This window comes from Equus quagga, chromosome 3 (genome assembly GCF_021613505.1).
Source record: "Equus quagga isolate Etosha38 chromosome 3, UCLA_HA_Equagga_1.0, whole genome shotgun sequence".
NCBI classification, from domain to species: Eukaryota; Metazoa; Chordata; class Mammalia; order Perissodactyla; family Equidae; genus Equus; species Equus quagga.
Genome location: NC_060269.1, coordinates 43,710,585 through 43,733,908, shown reverse-complemented (window position 1 = coordinate 43,733,908; position 23,324 = coordinate 43,710,585). Strand labels below are relative to the sequence as shown.

General features: G+C 33.0%; 1 protein-coding gene across 1 annotated transcript in view; it reads right to left on the bottom strand.

Annotated features, from left to right (window-relative positions):
* The window catches only part of GLRB (glycine receptor beta), an 85,876-nt gene that overhangs the window by 23,791 nt on the left and 38,761 nt on the right, over positions 1-23,324 (bottom strand). The window contains exons 4-7 of the mRNA XM_046656888.1: positions 22,221-22,288; positions 5,484-5,713; positions 5,294-5,376; positions 3,618-3,758 (exon numbers count right to left, since the gene is read on the bottom strand). Coding sequence (XP_046512844.1) covers positions 3,618-3,758; positions 5,294-5,376; positions 5,484-5,713; positions 22,221-22,288 — 522 coding nt within the window. The remainder of the gene's footprint in view (positions 1-3,617; positions 3,759-5,293; positions 5,377-5,483; positions 5,714-22,220; positions 22,289-23,324) is intronic.

The following is a 23,324-nucleotide window of genomic DNA, read 5'->3' as shown; positions in this document are numbered from 1 at the left end:
CTTTTTCCAATGTGGATTATAATCATTGATACCTCTGAGAGATTAGAAAGATATTAGGGCTAACATGTAACAAAAATAAATAGTTGATTTGAACTGAAGCAAATTCTAATTATGTCAAATATTTCCATACTAAATCATAAAACAAGAAATGTAGAGTGTCTTTCTTTTAATTTTAATTTCATTAAATTTTAAATTTAATTTCATTAAAACTAGGCAATTTCAATTGTGCACAGGTTTTAAAAATATAAGAAAGGCAAAACAATGACAAATTTCCCTCCCTTTCCAGTTCCCCACCACGCATCTTAACTTCCTGCCCGGACAAACGAGAACATATGTTTCTAACTAACAATCATGTGCAAAATTTCCAAAATATAATCTTTCATTACCACAATAAACTCAATTGCCACAATTAAGACAGCTCACAATATTTCCTAAAAGTGGTTCTGAAGTACCTCATTTTGTAATAGCATCATTTACTCAATTTAATTTTATATTCACCAAGTGCACACAAAATGGAGGACATACATGTGCTTATTTTGTATTTTTAGGTAGCCTAAGTTGTCACAAATATTATAACGATTTACTATAAAGTTGCTCACTTTAAAATGAATTTTTGTATTCCATCCCGCGATGTTTAAATGACAGCCTCACTAACCCGAGTCCTGTAATCTGAAGCACGTTTCAACCAGTCCCTTAACGAAGGCACCCACAAGCGAGTGGAGCTTCCCAAGACGTGGATGCATTCAGCGTTAAATACATGGTTGGATATTACAGAGATTTGCTCGATAAACTTTTATGAGAAACATTTCTTGGTCTTTTCCTGGTATTGTTACATTTATGAGAGGCAGGTGGGCAGCTAATTGATATAAATGTTCATTGGCAAATTCAATTTACTTTCTATTTCCTGTGAGGTTTTATTTCATTATTATTCCTCAGGTTTCCAATTTAAGAATTTTTGTATACATTTCTCCACCCTTGCAATTTCTACAATTATTTAAAAAATGTAATTTTTAATGAAGTTAAAGCCGAATCATTATTTCTAATTATTTCTGTACAAATTAAAGAAATCATTGGTCATCATTTTATATATGTTGCTCTCTATATCTTTTCCACTATTCTACATTGTTAAGCATTCCACATATTTTGAATGTTCTGTTTTCCTAAATACCTTTCTAAATATTATCCAAATATTAAAATGTTTTACTTATATTCATATGATTCACGTCAATGCTGATAAAGCATGCTTACTGAAACATAGTAAGTGCCAATTATTACTATATTAGCCATAAGTCTTCTTGTTATTTTCTGTAGCTAATGAGATATCTGTGACTTATTTACAATAACTCAAAAAAAATCACAAAAAAAATCTACGAAACATTTGTTTATCATAAATCTTGAGTAATTCCCCAAATACTGTCTACCACAGCACATCTTCTTATTTCCTTCTTAGAACTGAAATGACTTATATTTACTTCTCTACCATAATAGAATATGAATCTATGAAAGGGCAAAGATCTCTTTTATTCACTGCAGAGTCCCCCAAGTAGAGACTTTTACATGTAGGGCCTAAAGGTGAAAAAATGAATACCTCCAGATTATCAGTGCTATCACACATAAATTAGAAATAAAATTACTGTTTTATTTTCACCTCTAGATGAAGTTAAAAACATTAATAGAGGGTATTTCAAATTTCTCAAAACAATTTAGAGACTATTCATTTTCAAACGTTCAGCATATAATCTGGATGTGGGTACCTATTTTCAAAGTATAATAGGACCGACTCCACAGGTGGTGTAACGATGCCAGACTCACTATCCCAACACATCACTTACTAACAGTATGTCTTGAGCAACTGTCTTTGCTTCCTCATTCTAATGGGTAAAATAGAGATAACAAAGTACTGAACTCATAGGATTGTTGTGAGGATTAAATCATAGAATTCTTGCAAAGCACTTAAAACAATGCCCAACATATAGCAAGAACTCAAAAACCATCTACTAAGTATGTTCGTATACAACAATCCTAAAAGGACTTTTCTTGGCTTTCATGGTGTTTTTTTTTCCTACACTATGTGAGTTGGAAAAATCCCTAAAAATTATACTCAGTCTCCTTAATTTGAATGAGGAGTACAAAGAGGAATATTATGCCTAGCACCATGGCTGACACTGATTTGCCTGGTCACATTCAATAAATCATTCAGTCACCCTGCATCTCAGTTATTTTTGTGGTAAATAGAGGAGCTGGCTCAGATTTATCATTAAGATCATTTCCATATCTAATAATCTACATATCTATGACTTCTTCATTGAGAACTTTGATGGTCAAATTTTAAGAGCTCTCAGTTTTTCCATTTAAAAAACTTGATAATTCTTTTAGCAGTGTATTTGTTTATTATCTCTCTTGTCCTAATATACTATAAGCTTTATAAGAGAAGGAACTATTTACAAATAAATGTTATATAATCTGTTAATTCATTTGAAGGTCAGGAACAACAGATGCTTGAGCTAACTTCATCTCCAAGTTGCCTAGTGTTGCATACATTATAACACTGTACATATGCAAATATTCATGCTACCTCTCATTTTAATATCAACAGGAATATTTTAAATTCTATTTTGTCCCTGATGATGTCATGATGGCAGCATTTTAGTTCAAACATCTGATCTCTCTAAATTCTACACAATTACACTATACATTTTTATTTTTGTAAAGTCAACATAAATGTTGCAAAAAACTTAAACTTTAATTATATTTATTCCTGAATATCTTTGCTGTAATTTACTTACTGATAAAGAATTACAATGTTGTGGTAATTTACAAGTTGAACTAGTCATTAGTATGACTGTAATGATTAAAATTCAATCATCTTTTTCTTTACACTGCTAAAGGAACTAACACTATATTTAATATCTAAAACGCTCAATAATCTATAACTACCAGTAGAGACTCAAAGCTTGAATACTAATCATACTATGAAAGTATTGATCAGTAATACTGTATTTTCATTTCTGCAAAGCTTGATGTAACTTAATGAATGAGGTTAATTTCTTGAGCTTTTCATAATTGGCTGTTCCATAACCTAGGCCATGAATATAATACAAGGAATATTTACTAATGTTCAATTATTTCACATGCTTATTGCTTTCTGCACAGCATAAAGATCAATACTTTTTAAAATTAAGAATATGGGTCAACCAACATCCAATAACTGCCCCAAAGACAACAGATGAGTACATATATATAGACTACATTGTTTATATCCATAATGTTTGGCCTTAAACTGAATCTTGCCAGAAGTAGAATTTCTTGGCGATATCTAAGAAAACCACTGCTTGGGAGAGTTCATATTACTAAAAACAAAAAATTGACAACCTCTTTTATATCCAGAAGTACATAAAGAGAAGCAAAACTATCTACTAATAAAAAATTAAAAGAAAAACTTTACTGGATGTACTTTTATGAAAGATTTAAATATATGAATTTAAAGATAAACTACTTATAAACACTGAACTTATTTTTTAACTAGTTTTCCTCTATTCTGTCCTTAGTGTATATTAATATTAAAGTGAATCCTTCAAATAGCACTTAGCTTTGTTTAATTTAAAGAATTTACTTACCAGTGCCTTTGTAGTATTTTGTACAGTTACCATATTCAATATCCTCCTTTTTAATATCAAATTGAGGCAAGGCAATTTTTTCTAACTGAACAGGATCCCCTGACTGCCAGATAAATCGTAAATCATCAGTTGTGTAACCAACTATAAACAAAAGTAAATAAATAAAAATATTAGTTTGAAATATAATTGTTAATCCTTTCTTAATATTTTAATGATCCAAATATTAAACATAGAAATGGTAAGATGAGGCCCTTTCTATAAAAATTTTTTGTAAAATGTAAAGAGGTAAAATCTATGGCCACTAATGAAAACATTAGCACAAAAGTTAACACATAATTGGCTTAAAGAAAGAACAAGCTGAAATAATTAGCATACTGCAAATAGTTAAAACCCTAGAGTATCATGGAATAGTACATTTCTGTATGTCAGAATTCTAAACTGTCATCAATAAAAAAGAACTAAATAAGTGATACTAGTTCTCTGAATGTATGTATTTACAACCATGAATATGCTACCTGAAAATTCTTAAGGAAACTTGAGCACCAAAATACTTATTTTTTTTTTTTTTTGAAGAAAGAACTACCAACTTCCCTTAAGGAGTTGCATTGCCACAGGAGAGCCTTAAAACAGTCCATCAAGTGGACATCATTACAGCATCCTGAGCCACACATTTTGGCCTTAGGTAATGTGGCTACAATTCAAGGATCCTACGGGGTTTTACAGCAGATAGTAGTTTACCATCCGACTCTAAAGTACATGCATTTTCTAAAGCAATATTTGAGTGCATCTAGTAATAGAACTGAATGTAAATACAAGATGGAATTTCTTATACAAATACATATTGACATAGGCACGCACACACACAACACATACACAAACATACATACATACACTGACATCCGTAAAATCTGATTTTACAGTTAGAAAGCAATCAAATTATTAAAATTTAGGATCCAGGTCAGTAAAGCAAAAAGAAAAAAACCAACAAATAACCACTAGGTAACTTTAAAGCATATCATCTAGCAAGTATATGTAACACATTTTACAAGGTTATTATTCTTTACCCTCTGCAGAAATAGGTCATGGTATATAGGTATTCAGGCTAAAGATTTCTTCCCTTAGCGTTAATTTTTCAAATTTTATTTCCTACTTTTAATTTCAAAAGGTAAGCATCATAGAAAATTAATTATTTTATAAATAATCATTTCAATTAATACACCTAGTGCATCTTTTATAAACTGAAAACAATGTTAATATAGAAAATCCAATTTTGTAAAAAAATGGTTTTTTTACATTTATTTAAAAACGAATACTTGGTAAGATTTAGAGAATATTTTTCAATATTTTCCAAATTTTCTGCTCTGAAAATGTGGTTTTAACCCCAGAAAAATTATTAGAATATCATCTTCTTCTTTACTTTGTCGAATCACTAATTCAGTTGGAATAAATTAGAAGTGTACAACTACATCCACTTAACTGAAATCAAAGACTAGTACCAAAAGGATCTATCTTAGTACAAATTCATACAGAAAAAGAATAACTATAATTTCCCTACATAAATTATTCTAATAACTATTTATAATCAAAAGCATTAGTTTTACTATTGTTATCTAAGATATTAGTAGAATGTATTGCCTAAAAATTTTAAGCAGTCACTTAGGGTCTCATTTACATACAGCTCTCAAGTTGCATCTTGCAACGTTGTGTATCCATGGGAAACAAGGTCAAGTCCAAAGGGCATGAAAGAGTAATAGATAACCTGAAAGTAGAAACAAAGGTCTTAGAAGTTGTTTAATATATTTCTCTGTGATATACTGATTTTAAAAGGAAAATATAAATCTACAAATATTAAAGACAAAAGAGTACCTCATGCTGACAAGGACATCTCCATCTCGAAAAATAAAGAGGAGGATATTTTCCTGGGTTACATCATGAAAATTAGCACTTTTTTCATTTGCAAAAAATAAATCAGGTTTCCATAGACACTTGTACATTGTGGGATCCACTGTCAGTGCATCTGAGCCCCGAAAATCACTGGGGAGCTTCAGCCTGGGATCGTTCCATTTTTGTCTCAGGAAGATGTTAACTCTATAGTCCTGGAAAAAAATATGTGTGCATGGGTGTGTTTATTGCTATTTTTAAGAATGTTTTCAGCACCAGAATAAAAACGCTTTCACTTATCAGCAGCACAAATACTTTTTGCTCTTCCAACATCACTAGGATCACAAGAGCTCTGTCACTAAGAGCTCCATCAGCAATATAAAAAGAAGTGTGTCTCTCGAATCCCTTTCCACACACATTTCCTTAGCACTTGCTGGTTCAAATATCAGAATATAACTTTATCAATAATTGCTTTACATTTACACAAACACCAATTATACCAATTGGTTAGTTGGTGTTATCATAAAAGCATGAGAACTGCTAAATATTACCATTATTTTCCCCAAAAAAGTAGTGTAAAATTTAGTTAAAAATAGATAAGAAGCCAAGCAAAAATATTTTCACTTGTCTTTTACTAAGTAGCAAACTACAAAAATAATTTAGATATAAAACTATATATATCATATAACATTACATATAACATATATAATGTGTATATTCTTGAGAAGGAAAAAGAAAACCTATCCTTGACCACTCATACATGTAAATGATTACAGAGAGAATGAGCTAGTCAAATGAGATTTGAATTATGCAAAACAGATGAGAGTACATGCAAAATTTGTAAATGTTATGTTATATTCAACTATGGTAGAAAAATCTTTTGAAATCCACTAAATAGCTGATTGTTTCACTTTAGTTTTATCCCTAGCTACAACAGTTTTAATTTTAAACCTTTGTAAAAATTGAATTATATCAAAACATATAGATTTTAAGATTATGTGAACCTAGGGGCATGTTTAATACCTTAACACACTTTATATTTGCCACTGAAATGGGGTTCTGACACAAATGGGTTTGTTAGTATATACAGTCAAACTCAGCATTAAGAGATCATGCTCAGGTCTTTCGATTTTAATTTTATGTATCAAACTCAAAATATGCACAAAAGTATTCAACATAAATTGTATTTGGCTTCAGTTTCCTTATGTTCAATCACTCAAAATTCACAAAATACTATCTATCCATAGTCTTTTGACACGATCAAGATGAATTAGATCATACACTTCAAATCAAAATCCAAATAATTAAACAGGAAAAAGGGATAGATCATCTTTTAGTAAATAATAAGACCTAATACATTTCTAGGAAACCTAAATGCACATGATTTATATATATTTAAATTATAAAATAAAGCATAAGCAAGGAGCAGTGACTCTAGAAAAGCTTGGGGAATTTACTTTCTCCTCTGATCTTCCGACTCAGTGGCGTAACTGGAGAAGGGTAAGCAGGTAGTAACAATATACATTTATTGAAGTACAGACAGGGAAGTCAGATTTAATCTACCTACATCTTGCAGCTACTCTAAACTTGATGTTTATAAAAACCTCAACATACAATATAAATTGATTCTTAAAAATCATATGCAGATGGTTTTGGAGAGCCAAAGTCAAATAAATTAAAGATTATATGAGCTGACACTAAACATAGCTGCATCACTGGGGAAAAAAAAAGATAACATTTTTCTAATCAAGGGAACATGGAATCAAGGAGAGAACAAAGGAGGCCTAAAACCCTAGAAAATGTAGACCTGCATTACACAGTTACATGAACTTTTTGTCAAAATATACACATATCTTAAAATTTGTAATGGGACTTCATTTAGTGATTACTTCACATCCAACTGTGATGGTGACAACTACACAAATGAACTCAACTGTCCAAGACAAAAGCCTATCTACCTCACACAGTGAGGCTTCCAGCAGACACAACGCTGCTTCCAGGCAAAGGTTTTATCCCATCCACGCAAACATGCTTGGCGCTTCACTTAAGAAGGGATACAACCAATTTCTAATAAAATAACAATGATGCTACCTTAGGTAAAGCAGATGATTAATATCCACTTGACATTACTTTGAGCACTCAACAGTATTCAATTTCAAATTATTTGCAAAAAAGATTTCCTGTAATGATCTGCCAAAATTACGGGTCTTCTAAAATTATCTACACTAAAAACTACTATATTACCTTCTCTAAATACTGTCTTACCAAGGTAAATCATCAAAAAACTACATCTTTAAATTGTTGTATTTAAAGTACACATTTGCAATACTATGACAAAATACTATGTCCTTAATTTGTTATCAAAGGTCAGTATAAAAAAGTCAGCAGATGAAGTTGCCTAAGTATCTTTTATAAACTTGTTATTAAAGCCATGGCCCACAGCTTTAATATTTTGGTCAATGACCATTCTACAAAAATAAACAAGATGAGTTTCTTCATTCTTTAATTTTTCATTTGTTTACATATATATATTACTATAATATCATTATACAGGTATTTATTATTTGCTAGGCATATTTAGTCTAGGTGCTTCATGAAAATACATCTATTCCTCAGAGTTTATACTATAAATGCTCTCCTGATACCCTTATATGCTTCCTATTAGGAAAGTAGGACTTAAGTATCTCATCATGTTTTTCTTTTTGTCTGGCAGCCAGGGAACTGGAAGCTAAATCCTATAACCAACTGAATTAACAATTTCTCTCTCATATCCTGGTATGACTACCATTGTATGACTCTTGCACATTTAGTCCTATTTCAGTAACTTCATTGTATTTTTTGTTATTATTATTATTATTATACACCTCAAGACCCTTCCAGAAATAGGGATGGATGAAAAATAAATAAAATAACGGTTGAGAGATTGTCATATACCTGATAAGAGTTTTTCAGCATTATTTGAATAAGCTCCCGAGCAACTTTTCCAATGTTGCTTTCAGAATCAAGATGCTTTATTTTAGCCTAATATCAGTAATAGAATGTTACATACATGTATACAGATATAAATATTAAGACCTCATTGGTATTCTTTATCTAGACCAAAACAATTACTTTTTGGAATGTATGCTGGTTTGCTTCTCGGTAATTAATTTCTAAAAACATTCTATCAATATTTTATGATATTATTCAAGATATCTGACAAGAATTAAAACAATGCAAACTCTTAACATTAGCATATTTTTGCATAATTAAAAAAGAAGCCATCTTATAACGTTTGGGGTGGAACTTCAGAAATTAAGCCTGCATGATACTGAATTCCCCTTAAAATCTCCATACATGCACACACTCTTTTGGGACCACTATTCTATGTTCTACCTGTTTCCAAATGGTATAGTTAAGTCATCTAAAATTATATAGCGAAATTATTTTGCTTTTTAAATTTTTATAGTAATCTTAATAGTATTTCTTCATGTGAAGGTCATTTTTCATTGACGTCTAACTAATGTTTCCACACAATCCAAGAAGACACTTACATGATTTATCAGTTATTAAGTTCAACGAGTTTTAATCAGCAGAAAGCTGATTAAAGCCCAACATAGTATCAGAGGCTTTGACAAAATAAAATCTATCTGTGGGAAAAATTACAAATGATATAAGAACGTTTTAATTTATAGTCAACATCCTTTTTATTCCATATAACCATCATAAATAATTTTTCCAAAAATTATGTTAATCAAATTAAAAAGCCTGGTAAAATGGACTTGGAAATATAAAGTTCTGATTCAAATCTCAGCTCTGAATCTCAGAAGCTTTGATCCTGAGCAAGTTTCTTAACCTCACTGAGCTCAGTTTCTTAAGATACGTATAAAAAAATAGGACTATTAATATCCTAATGTGATAATTAAATAAAATACTCAGTATAAAAAATTAACTTAGTACCTCCTATATAAATATAATTCCATTTTCTATCCTTGGAAATCCAGCCACAGATACATCATATACTTTCAGAAAACATTTATTTAAATTCCTCCTAAATCCATAGGTAATTGACAGATTGGCTCATTCATTCAGTTCCGACATTATTTATTGCCCATATATTCCTTTGCATTGTCTGGGTACTAAGGATGCAGCTGTGAATACTCCCAGACTTCATGGAAATAACTGTAGGGGATATTGACAATCAATAAACTATAAAAACATTTGACAAAGGCTGTGGAAAGTGGAACAGTTTGCAACAGGGCATCTAATCTAGACTCTGAGGATTAGTTAAAAGTAACGGAGTGAATTGACATCTATACTGAGACCTGAAGTGTCTCATAGAAGTTAAACAAGTCCAAGTCCAATTATGTCCTGCTGTGTGGCCTAAGGTAAGTTATTTAACCTCTCTGAGCCTCAAATTCCTTGTCAATAAAAAGAGCCCCCAGTTATGCCCAAGAATTAAATGAGATGCTGTACCTAAAGCATGAAATCTGGCACAAAGGGAGGACACAAAAAAGTCAACTAATTTCATTATCTGTATTACTAACATTATTATCGTTATCTCTATTCTTACCACTTGGAAAAGGCCAACAGTTACCATTGACAGTATTCCTTTTCTATTGTTGTAAAGGTACTACCTCGAAGTTTTAACTGGTTACTAAACATTAAAACTGACATTAATTTTACTAATTTTTCAAAAGCTTTTACAAAGCATTTTGTGTGTGCTAGAGGTCAAGCACTGTATCAGTTGCTAGCCATCTAGAGATCAATAAAATACAGTCCTAGAAAATAAAGGTGAGATTTTTGGACTATTTATTCAGATTTCACCAACTTAAGACACACTGATTAATAATGACAAACTTGTTTTATGGACTAACCAAAATAAAACATCTACCAGTAATTATGTTCCAGACTAAATTTAACATTTACAAAAGAGACTCAGTTAACAATCAGTTTTGCTGTGCTCTGTTAAACATTTCTTCATTCATTTGTTCATTCATTCAATAGTTAAGCATTAAGGGCTTCCTATGCTCAAAGGCCTGAGCTACTGCCTGAGAGGGATAAAAACTTGAGGTCCACACCTTCAGGAAGTGCTGATTAAACAAGTAAGGAAATAATTGGTAAGGACTCTAAAGGTGCTGATTCTTGTTGAGAGAAGAAATGATCACTTCAGACACCGGGAATCCAGAAAGGCTGTAGAACGCAAGTCTGAGGAGGTTCTCAGAGAGTGGGCAGAATTTTGCCAGGTGGTGATGTCAGGGAAGGGCAGGATTAACTACAGAGGCAAAAAATCACTACTTCTTACGTGTTTCATCAACAACATAAAAGAATCACTAAATATCAAAATACAGAAAATGGCAGAAATAATCAGGTTCATCACTGAAAAGAAGCCAGAGCAAGAGATGGAGATTTTGGAGCAATGGGTGAAAAGGTCAAAGTTAAAAGCAAGACCAAGAAATATACAAAAGAACTCTTAAAACACAACAAGAAAACAAACAACCCCACTAAATAATGGACCAAATATCTTAACAGACACCTCACCAAAGAAGATACACAGATGGCAAATAAGCATATGGAAAAATGCTCCACCTCATGTGTCATCATGGAATTGCAAATTAAAACAATAATGAGATACCACTTCACACCTGTTAGAATGGTCACAATCCAGAACACTGACACCACCAAATGCAAACGATGCAAATGAGGATATGGAGCAACAGGAACTCTCATCATTGCTGGTGGGAATGCAAAATGGCACAGCCACTTTGAAAGACAGTTTGGCAGTTTCCTACCAAACTAAACATACTTTTGCCATATTGTACTCCGTGGCATTTCCCCCAAAGGATTTGAAAATTTATGCCCACAGAAAATCCTGCACATGGATGTTTATAGCAGCTTTATTCATAAGTACCAAAATTTAGAAGTAACCAAGATGTCCTTCAGTAGGCGAATGGATAAACTGTGGTATATTCTGACCACAGAGCATTATTCAGCACTAAAAAGAAATGAGCTATCAAGCCATGAAAAGACACGGAGGAAATGGAAATGCGTATTTCGAAGAGAAAGAAGTCAATCTGAAAAGGCTACATACTGCATGATTCCACCAATATGACCTTCTGGAAAAGGCAAACTACGGAGACAGTAAAAAGACCAGTGGGTGCCAGGGGTTAGGAGGAGTGATGGATGAACAGGCAGGACACAGGATTTTTAGGGCAGTAAAATTCTTCTGTATGAAAGTATAATGGTGGATAGACGTCATCATACATTTTGCAAAACCCATAAAATGTACAACACCAAGAGCAAACCCTAACGTAAACTACAGACTTTAGGCGATGATGTGTCAATGTAGGTCCATGGATTGTAAAAACTGCACCTCTTTGGTGTAGATGTTGATAGTGGGGGAGGCTGGAGGGTGTGGGCAGGGAGTACATGAGAACTCTGTACTTCCTGCTCAGTTGTACTGTGAAATCTAAAAAATAAAGTATACTTTTAAAAAGTGTATACAAAACATAGTAAAAACGAAAGGAATAAGTACGAAGCTAAGAAAAATCTTTCTAAAATTTGGAGATAAGACAAAAAGATTATTGTCTGCCCTTTCAATATTATACCAAAACAGTGTCTAACAAGCCTACCTAAGGGTTGCATGATTCTCTAGGAAAATATAACTTTGTACAACTGACTTGTCATTTTCTATTGATTAGGGCCCAGACTCTGTAAAATTAGATAACTTATAGAAAATTGATGAATTACAAATGATTTTTGTCTGGTAGAGATGCAAATGATTTCTGTCAGGTAGAAAAAATATTCCCAAAGATTATGCCTTTATTGCCCTGTGGAACATTAACAAGTCTGTATCTAATTATTTCAGCATTCTTTTTTTTAAAAAAATATGCTGGCACCTGAGCTAACATCTGTTGCCAATCTTCTTTTTTTCTTCTTCTTCTTCTCCTCTCCAAAGCCCCCCAATACATAGTTGTATATTCTAGTTGTAGGTCCTTCTGGTTCTGCTATGTGGGATGCTGCCTCAGCGTGGCTTAGTGAGCCATGCTAGGTCCACACTCAGGATCCGAACCAGTGAACCCTGGGCCACCAAAGCAAAGCACACGAACTTAACCACTCGCCCATGTGGCAGCCCCATAATTTCAGCATTCTTTCTTTCGCTTCAGTCTCTTAAATTCTCCATTGAATCAGCTTTTGTATCCTGCTGGATCCCACATTAATGAGTCAAATAAATCAGTGACATGTCCTCATTATATGTATGTTTTTAACTTTTTAAAAATTATTTTTTGTTCTCAAAAAGTTAAACATAAAAATACCATATGATCCAGAAATTCCACTTCCAAGTATATACCTGAAAGAATTGAAAGCAGAGACTCCAACAGATAATTTTACACCCATATTCATTGCAGCATTATTCACAATAGCCAAAAGGTATAAACAACCCGAATGTCCATCAACAGATAACTGGATAACCAAAATGTGATATATACATATGCACACTATGGAATATTATTCAGCCATAAAAAGGAATGAAATTCTGTTACATGTTATGACATGAATGAACCCTGAAAACAGAACCCCAAAAATCAAGACTAATGGAGAGTTTGTCCAAAAGAACTAATTAGAGTAGGAATTCAGGGCAACAAGCAAGCATTTCAAGGGTAGGGTAGAAGACTGGGAGGAAGAAATGTGATTTCACCAAACTAAAGAGGCAAAAGCTTTAAGATGGTCAAGAGCAGCAAGTGCCATAGAGGGTCAGGTACAATCAAACTGAATACTTTCAGCAAATGAGAAAGCCAGTGAAGATTTTAGCAAAAACATTTTTGGTAGAGTGGGATATCCAAAGCAAGATTACAGAGGACTAAGACTCGAACAGAGGACAAAGTTGCCTATCTATAAGATGGAAATAATAATAATACACCAAACAACATAGGGTTTTCATAAGGATTAAATGTGATAATATATATATATATATATATATATAAAGTCTATGAATGGCACTTGGCCATATTAAGGACTAACAAATATTTTATCTTATTAGGATATATCCTTTACGTTATTATTACTATTTTATAATGTTGGTAATAGTGATTAGTATGTTTTGCTTCAAAATAAAATTCTACATATAGTGTAACTCATTGTTTGCTCTGTACTGTGCTGATTGGCCAATAATTCTTCTCAACAGTAGTGCACTTCTAGGTCACAAATTTTGAAACAGAGCCAAAATGGTTTTTGAGCAGCTCCTGAGCTCTTCTTGCTTTCAGCTGCACTAGTGTAAGCTCAACACCCCACACGAGCTTCAACTCTCTACTGTAATCCTTTTTAAATTTTATTTTTAGAACTCCAGAGTTATATTACAATGAGCATCACCAAAACACTGGAAATTGCTTATTTAGTTGTATCCCTCTTAGTCATTATGTCTTACCATTTCATTATGAAAGGGCTTCAAAGAGGTTTGCCTATTAGTTAGGTAACTACGTACTAGTATAGTTCAAGTTGCAGCAAGCTCATATATCTTTGAAGAATGTTTTAAAATTTTACAAGTTAAATTAATAGTTTGAGTTCAACATTCATTAAAAGATAAAAGCTCATTCATTAGTATGCTTTGGTTAATGTTTTATCAGCATTTCTATATAATTGCTAGTTATTGGCGTTCAAATGCTCTATATTAAGATAAGTATCTTTGAAACCTATTTATTTCCATTTTCAATTACTCAATCACAATAATTATAGCTCTATCATTTATTTTGCAATGAACAAATTCCCATCAGAAACAGACTTCTTTTATCAGTGGGAAATGACTTAATTGTTTTTAAAGAATTTGGTGACAAATACTATTCATTGTTCATTCCAAATAGCACACTATTAGTCATTCTCTGGAAAATGGATGTTCTCCAAAATTTTCAGTACCAATTAATACCCAAATTAAACAATTTCTTCAATGCAATAAAACATTTCACAACAAGACATTAAAACTGGTTAGGTTTCTGTGCTGGCCCCATGGCAGAGTGGTTAAGTTTGTGAGCTCCGCTTTGGCAGCCCAAGGTTCGTCAGTTTGGATCAAGCCATGCTGTGGCGGCATCCCACATAGAAGAACTAGAATAACCTGCAACAAGGATATACAACTATGTACTGGGCCTTTGGGGAAGAAAAAAAAAAAGGAAGATTGGCAACAGATGTTAGCTCAGGGCCAATCTTCCTCAGAAAAAAAACAAAACAAAACAAAAACTGATTAGGTTTTATTAGTGATATTTTAATATTAAAAATTGTTTATCTATGTTTTGTATTGTTGTTAGGATGGCTCTTCCGAATTGTAGTTTTTACCTAACTCTCACATATGCAATCTTTAATCATTTCTTTTCTTTACATTATGACAAAAAAAAAATTAGCATTCAAGCAAATAAAGATCAGCTCTCCTGGCATCTGGCAGCATGATAACCAAAGTTTTGTCAACAGAGCTGTTACAAGTCTGGTTTGAAAAGGATTTTAATTCAGTCATTTACTGAGGTTAGAAGTTTCATGTAAGAATTGCAAGTTAACAAAATGCCAGTAAAAATTCTTACGTTATATTTTAACTATATTTCTTAATATGTTGTTTTTCTTAAGTTTTTAGTTAAATATTGTTTAATGACACCTTATGAATATTTATATTTTTCTAGACCTACACCAATATTCCAGTTTTATTAGGAGTGCCTGCTAGGTGGTGCCCTGGTGCCACGCTAAACTATAAACCCCATAAGAGCAGCAGTGGCTGACTGGATATACAGAAAGTGCCTGACATATTTCTGTTAAATGCAGGAATGAAGAAATATTTTCTATAGCATTTTGACACGTTAGGATATTTGTCTACCATTATTCACATCAATAATTTAACTTTCCTATATCAATGGATAACAATGAAAAATTACTGGAAGGCGAAAATAAAACTTGGATATTTCTTATCCTTCCTTATTGCCTAACACAATATTCTTACTTATGATGTTTAATCACCAATGCTTCTTTACTCTTAATGTTTAATCACCAATGCTTCTGAATAATCAGCTAGGAGAAAAAAGGTAAAGAGGAAAGTATCCATGATAAATTATATTATTCTTCATTTTAAGGCAGACACACTAAAAAAGTACCTTTGACAAAGAAAAGAGACAGAAATACAGTATATTTTTAACTACTAAAACTATACTTCTCTTTCAAATGTCCTTATGATTAAATTTAATGAGTGAGAATTTTTAGTAGTCACTGAATAAAATTCCACTGGTTATTTTGGCATTTCCATACATGGAAAAAGTTATATACACAATCAGATAGCCCTCCAGCAGCATTTGGGAGAAAAAAGCTTATTAACAAGGGTTTGTCATCAAGTGTATCAGTTTCCTACTGCTGCTGTAACAAAATTATCAAAAAGTGAGGAGCTTAAAACACCACAAATTGTCATCTAATAGTTCTAGAGTTCAGAATATTGAAATCAGTTTCACTGGGCTGAAGTCAAGGTGTCCCCAGGGCTGGTTCTGTCCAGAGGCTCTGAGGAGAGAATCCCATTCCCTCCCTTTTTTTCAGCTTCTAGAGGCCACCTGCAGTCCTGGACCCCTGCCTCTTCCTGCCATCAGTCCAAGTTCGTACTCCTTTCACCACATCTACTGCTACTGACTCTATCTTGTCTTCCTCTTATCAGGACCCTTGTGATGATACTGGGCCCACCTGGATAACCAGGATAATCTCCCCCTTCTCAAGATCCTTAATTTACTCACATATCCTAAGTCTCTTTTATCACGTAAAATAACAATCACAGGCTCCGAAGATTAGGACATAGACATGTTTTAGGAACGACTATTTAGCCTACCATAAAGTACAAACCCTGACGATGGATAATGTGAGAAAATATAAACGCAAACCCATTTTAAGGTCTGTGTATCTAAGATGCAAAATAGAAAAAATAATTGGGACAAATATGTCCAATATTCCATAATAAGTGAAACAATGCTGGAAAGCTAATAACCAAAGCAACAAAATATAAAGAATAGTAAACTAAGACAAATTTTAAGGAAAGAAATTTAAGCCTCTATATAGAAGGAAATATATAAAATAAAATTGTTTTTAAAATAACAAAGATGAGTAATTGTCAAGAACTAGAATTAAGCTCTTTTAGTTGATCCCAGATATGGCTTTTTCTCCTTGACAGGCACAGCCGTGTGGCTCAAAAAGAGCTGAAGTCTACTATTAAAACAAACAAAAAGTCTGCAGCAGAAAGGCATAGAGAGTCTGACAGGATCATGAATTGTAGTGCAATAATAAGTCAATATAATTACAAAGCATGCCCAAACCAAAGGAGGAAAGTGGATTGTATAAACAAGCTTTCATTTCCATGAAAGAGCTCTTATGTTGTTCTGATGAGGTAAAGTGCTTGTGTATAGATTATTACAATAAACCATAATACTCAATTTTTCCCCCACGAGTGCAGTAGTTCACATTTTCAATTATGAAAATCCCACTGATTTAAGCCAAAGGTAAGAACTGAATGAAAAAATCAACCAATATTATAAGCATACCCATAGAGCAGATGCCACCTAGCCTCTAACAAACCATTCTTCTCACTGTTTTGAATGTTCATATTTCAGTTGCTATAAGCAGTAGCATATAAACTGATAAAATTAGAAATGACTGTTTTAGCAACTTTGAATTAGGAGGATAACACTTATTTGACAATTTTGGTGATGCTACCGTTAATGTCAGTATATATCACTTACAGTATTAGGAACAATACCTTAGAAAAATGTAAGGTCATGGAATGCAAATGAACACACAGATATGAGAAATAGGAACTAGAAAGCTATAAAATGAGATCATAAAACAAGCTGAGGGAGCGTATAACCATGGGGGTGTAGAAGAGCTTAAGGAATATTAATATGACTGTCATTTTTCCTCCACTACACAATTACAGTTTGTGAATAAATGTGAGATTACTTTTATTTTAGTTTAGCTAGCAATAGTTAGCATCTGAATTAAAAAACAAATAAGCAGGAAGGAATGTTTTCCAAATCGATTAGTTAAAATTTCCTGACAGGAATGTTACTGCCCATAACCTTGATTGCTTCTTTGTTTGTTAATCAACTTTACACACTGGAGGAATGGGTTGCCCTCTCCCTTCAGAAGTTGCCCTACATCTGTCTGCCACCTGACTTGCAGCTATTCATGTTACATCCACCCCCAAGCCCTGCATTCTACATTTTGCTTTCTGGAATAAGCAACCGTCAGTTGAGGCAGAAAGGTGTGAACTGGAGAGGAAAGTGTTGGGCAATATTCAAGCTTCCCAAATTTTAGAACTTCCTTTATTTCAGCAGATCTTTGGAAGTGACATTTCTAGGGCGTTATTAATAAACAAAACCACAACTGTACAGTTGGGCTGCTAATAAACTTATAAATGGTTTGTTTTCTTTAGCATTTTTCTTTAGGATGAGATTCTATTGTGGAAATACTACATTAATTTGCAATTGCATGACAACCTAAGAGTCACCATCACAGTGAGTTACTATGCCAGACAAAATACTGTTGCTTTGCTTCTGTAATTTTTTCTCTCTTCTTAGGGTATAAACACATCAAGTACACAAGAGATTCAAGCACCAGCCTGTCTGATATCACAACTCACACACTGTCCACCATATTGTTTCCATGAACACATATCCTGTATTTAGACAAATATAATGCTTTCTGCTTTCCCAACCTCTTGTTTTGGAGGGCTTTTTTGTTTGTTTTTAAGAAATATTCTCTCTGACTATTATCAAAAAGACAAGAGATAACAAATGCCAGTGAGAATATGGAGAAAAGGAAAGCATTGTACACCATTAGTGGAAATGCAAACTGGTAGAGCCACTATGGAAAACAGTATGGAGGTTCCTTAAGGAATTAAAAATAGCACTACCATATGATCCAGCAATCCTGCTCTGGGTATATACCCAAAGGAAACAAAATCATTATCCAGAAGAGGTATTCCACGTTGCCTGCAGCATTATTCACAATAGCCAAAGTATGGAAACAATCTAAGTGTCTATCAGTGAATGAATGGGTCAAGAAAATGTGGTATATCTAATGGAAGAGTATTCAGCCTTAAAAAAGAAGGAAATTCTATTTGCAACAACATGGATGAAACTGGAGGGCATTATGCTAAGTAAAATGAGCCAAACAGAGAAAGACAAATACTTCATGGTATCACTTATATGTGGAATCTTAAAAAAACAAAAGTTGAATTCACAGAAACAGAGAGTGGGAAAGTGATTGTTAGGGACATGGGGAGAGCTTAGTAAAAGGAACACACGTTCAGTTATAAGACAAATAAGGTCTGAGGATCTAATGGACAACATGGCGACTATAGTTAATAACACTGTATTGTATGAGTGAAATTTGCAAAGAGAGAACAACTTAAATGTTCTCACCAAAAAAAAGATAAACATGTGAAGTGATGGATGTGTTAATTAACTTGATGGGGAAAATCCTTTCACAATGTAGATATATATCAGATCATTACGTACATTCTAAATATCTTACAAATTCATTTGTCAATTATACCTAAATAAAGCTGAAAAAATAAAGTAGGCCCATTCCAGGTGATTGGAAGGAAAAAAACCAATATCCTCTCATAATATAACTCCTATCCATACATGCACACCCTTTTAATCACCCTCCTGAGTCATCACTATTATTTCTGACCAGTATTTGTAACAGATAATGAAGAACAAGTTTTGTCTTAGATCCATTTTTTTCCTTAGAAGACATCTTAATGCTATCTTTATATCTACAGCAGTTTGTGCCTTTCCTAACTATTAAGCAATGAGGTATTAGTGCATTTGCTAAGGAAAAGACTGAGCAAATCTATAAAATATGACAGCCTCAGAAGACATGTCTATAAAACTCTTTATAGGGATGTACAAAATAAATATTGCTGAAGCAAAAATTAATAATTATGATAAAGTAGAATATTTAAGTCTATTTGATGAGTATAGTTCTAATTCTGAACTTTTTGGCTGTGTCTGCACAACACAAAGTGGAAGGCAGATTGGTTTCCATCCATGTTATTTCAGCAAAAGAAACAGAAAATATAAATAATGGGCTCCTCTGGATAAAGGTCTCCAAAATTTCCAAAATTAACACTCTACAATAATAACATTATTCAATCTGTTATTTAACCAAATAAATGTTCAACACATGGATCTCTTGTTTAAATTTGTTCTGCCAATTGTTTTAGGCTACTTTGACTCACTTTGTGCCAGGCAAATAGCAGAATTTATTTGTTCATTTATTCAATCAATATTAGCTAATATAAGAAATTATTGGGGGCCAGCCCCATGGCTGAGTGGTTAAAGTTCAGCATGCTCTGCTTCAGCCACCCAGGTTTGCAGGTTCGGATCCCAGGTGCTGACCTACTCCACTCATCAGCCATGCTATGGAGGCATCCCACATACAAAATAGATGAAGACTAGCATAGGTGTTAGCTCAGGGCTAATCTTCCTCAAGCAAAACAAGAGGAAGATTGGTAACAGATGTTAGATCAGGGCAAATCTTCCTCACGCTCCCCCCCAAAAAAGAAATTATTTATTTATGTATTCACTATTTATCGAGTGTCTTTTGTCTTCTGTATTTTACGAAAAATGAAGACATAGGACACATTATTCCTGATTTTAAGAGGTTTAGAGTCCATTCAAGAATAAGAAGAATACAAACAATAATTGTTTAATTACAGGAAAGAAGCTACCAGATTTAAGTAACAAACAAATGATAGAGATGAAAGATCTAGATTGAAAAGAGGGCACCAAGTGAGTCAGACTAGCCATAAAAGGCGCTGATTAGAAGATAAGAGATCAAGCTCAGGGATCAATAGTAGAGGCAAAGACTCCATGATGAGAATTAGTTGAATCTGGCCCCTGCAATAAGTACTCTGTGCTAGCTTCTGCAATGAGTCTGTGCAGGAGAGCAGCAGCAGATTATGTTAGAATTTATTAAATATTTGATTATAATCCTCAAATAATCTGTAAGAAAGTTCTTCCTTTTCTAACATCCTTCCCCTCAGGTGTTTTCAACTTGATACAATCACGTAACTACTGATGGGACCTAGAGAAGTTTAGGGTCTGATATTTGGAAGGCATTCAGTGTTTATTAAATAGATACATTAAGGATACTTACTGAGCTAAGACACATGTGTAGCCTTTATGCAAATGAGAAAATAATGTCCTTGCATTAGTTGTCCTAAAATGCAAGATAGAGTTGGGGCTGTTTCCAACGGGCTGTCACATCTTGATAGCGGTGTTTGAGGATTAGTGTAGCGGGGCCATGAAAGATAAAACAGGGTACAGAGAAGAGCGTAGAGAGCAAACAGAGTCCCTTAAAGTTTCACCTTGAGAAAAATGGCATCCCTTACTCTTGCAAAGTGAAGTGCTGAGAAAGACTAATTACATTTTTAATTAATGAGTGCTACACTTGTCTCTTGAGTGATATATGGTAGTCTATATTCTACTTCTGAGCTGTCTTCTAATGATCTATCCTGTATGTCTCTGTTCCTTAGGTGAACTGAAAGTCACTGGAAGTGAATTTTGGACTTTATTCCAAAATCATCTTTTAAATAATTCTCTAAAAATATCTACGCATTGTCTAAGAAAATCAATTAATCAGGGGCTAAATACATGGTTTTATAAAAAAATAAATAACATTCTCACCACAATTAGATACAAAAATAGGTGTCACAATTTAAATGCAATATAAAATTGCTTTTATAACACACTGCTGTTACTAGGAATAAAAGAATAAATATTTTAAATCATTTTTTCTCTAGTCTGAGGTATTCCCTGAAAAATTATACTGTGCTTCAAGCATTCATTAGTAGGCTTTCAATTCAAACGTTGTACAATTACTTAAGAAAAACATAAGTATCTCAAAAAAAAGAAAAAGAAAAAAACTTGGACCTTCCTTCTCCTACCTGAAGTACCATTTCAGTATGTGGTTTTTCAAAAAGGGCACAAATCTAATATTGTGAAACATCAAAAAGCAACTAGACTTTATCGAAAGTCTTTCGAGAAGCTGAGGCACAATTATGTCACACATCACTCAGGAAATCTACCAATCACACTTCACAGCCATCTTAAACTCCAGCTCATCCCGGAGAGCAGCCACTCTCCAAATCTTTCTTTTCCACTTTTTTCAAGACAGGAGGCTGCCTGTACCCCTTCTCACTCTTCCTTCCCCTTTCTCCTTGTTACATATCTTTTCAGGGAGCTCTGCTGCCCTATTTTATGAAAATCAATTTTGCTTTTTACATTTCTCTTCTCCACACATCACAAAATTAGCACAACCAAGAAAACAAAAATTCTCCTCAGGAAACTGGAAGAAAAAAACCTGTGAACATTTAAATATTTTTGAATGCTCATACATATAAGCATATTAGGGAAAAAAATGTTGCTCTAGAGTAGTCATCATATAAAACCTTTTTCCAGGTGGTATCCAAGTTGTTGTTCAGGGTGAGTATATTAATTCTTCCAAGTCCATAAGTATTAACGCAGTATTAAAGTTAAATTTGAATTGCAAAATTACATAGGCACTGAAATCACTGATTTAACAAAACCTTGGAATGTGGATATTTTATACAAGGAGAGAGCATGCATTTTTCCTTAGAGTTATTCCTTATTTTTCAGTTTTAATGTTACTTTCACTACCCTCTAGTTAAAATTTTGATAATTAAAAATATTAAATTAATTGTAATCTTACCATTGTTGTCTCTTGAATGGATCCAAAGCTGTTGATAAAAATGTTGACTACCACATCAACAGGAATGCCTATGAATAAAAATTAAGGATTTATTTAGTAGCTTTAAAAATTTGGTCAGAATCTTCATATTTTTATGGTTTATGCCTTTGATTTTTATATTATTTTCCAATCCACAAGATATAAAATTATAAATCTATGCTCTCAGTATACCACGTTCACAACTGCTAGTAACTTAATTTTCTAAGTAGGGATCACAACACAAATCAAAAATGAGTTGTATTTCATGTTATTTATTCAGAAATATTTATCTCTTAAATTGTAGAGATTCTGGGAAAATACATTTACCTTTTAAAAGATTTTAAATTGGGTTGATGCATTTACTTTAAGAAAACATACACTACTCTTAAAAACATCATTTAAAAATATGGTCTAAATTTTTGCAATTTTATAATCATTTCAAATTCTTACTTTAATCGGTAAAGCAGTATTCAATACATTTTACTTCCAATTACTTTACTTAGATTTTTAATTCACAAAAATGCGAAGTTAATCAGACATATAACAGAGTCATTATAAAGATTTTTGCCTGACCTGTTGGAAAATAATTTGAAAGTTCATGGAGTGAGAACTAAGGTATAATGTTGCAAATTTCTTTCTTGCTTTTCTTTTTTTTTCTTTACTCATTGTGGGCTGCTGGTTGGGCTAACAAAGGAAAAATGTGAATTTAGCCTTTTAGCCACATAACCACTGACTGATGAAAACCAGGTGGTGAATCAATATACAGTAGACATGTGACAACTCAGACCAGGGCTGTTGTTGAAAGTAACTGAATCGGTTCTGGTAATGAACAAAATCCCTGTTTTTACAACATAGTTGTATAACTTCAGTTGACTAGAAGCAGCTGCAGACTTTTTTTTCTTCTTTAAAGGATAAAAAAAAAAATCCAGCCTTACAATGTTAAACTGATCTACCTTAATACTTGTCCTTAACCAGCAACAAGGATTACAGTTTTTTAGAGGAGATTTTTTTCACAAAGCTTTTCCTAACTCATCAAGAGGATGAAAAAAAAGAAAGAAAAACAAAAAGTTTGTACAGCTATATAAT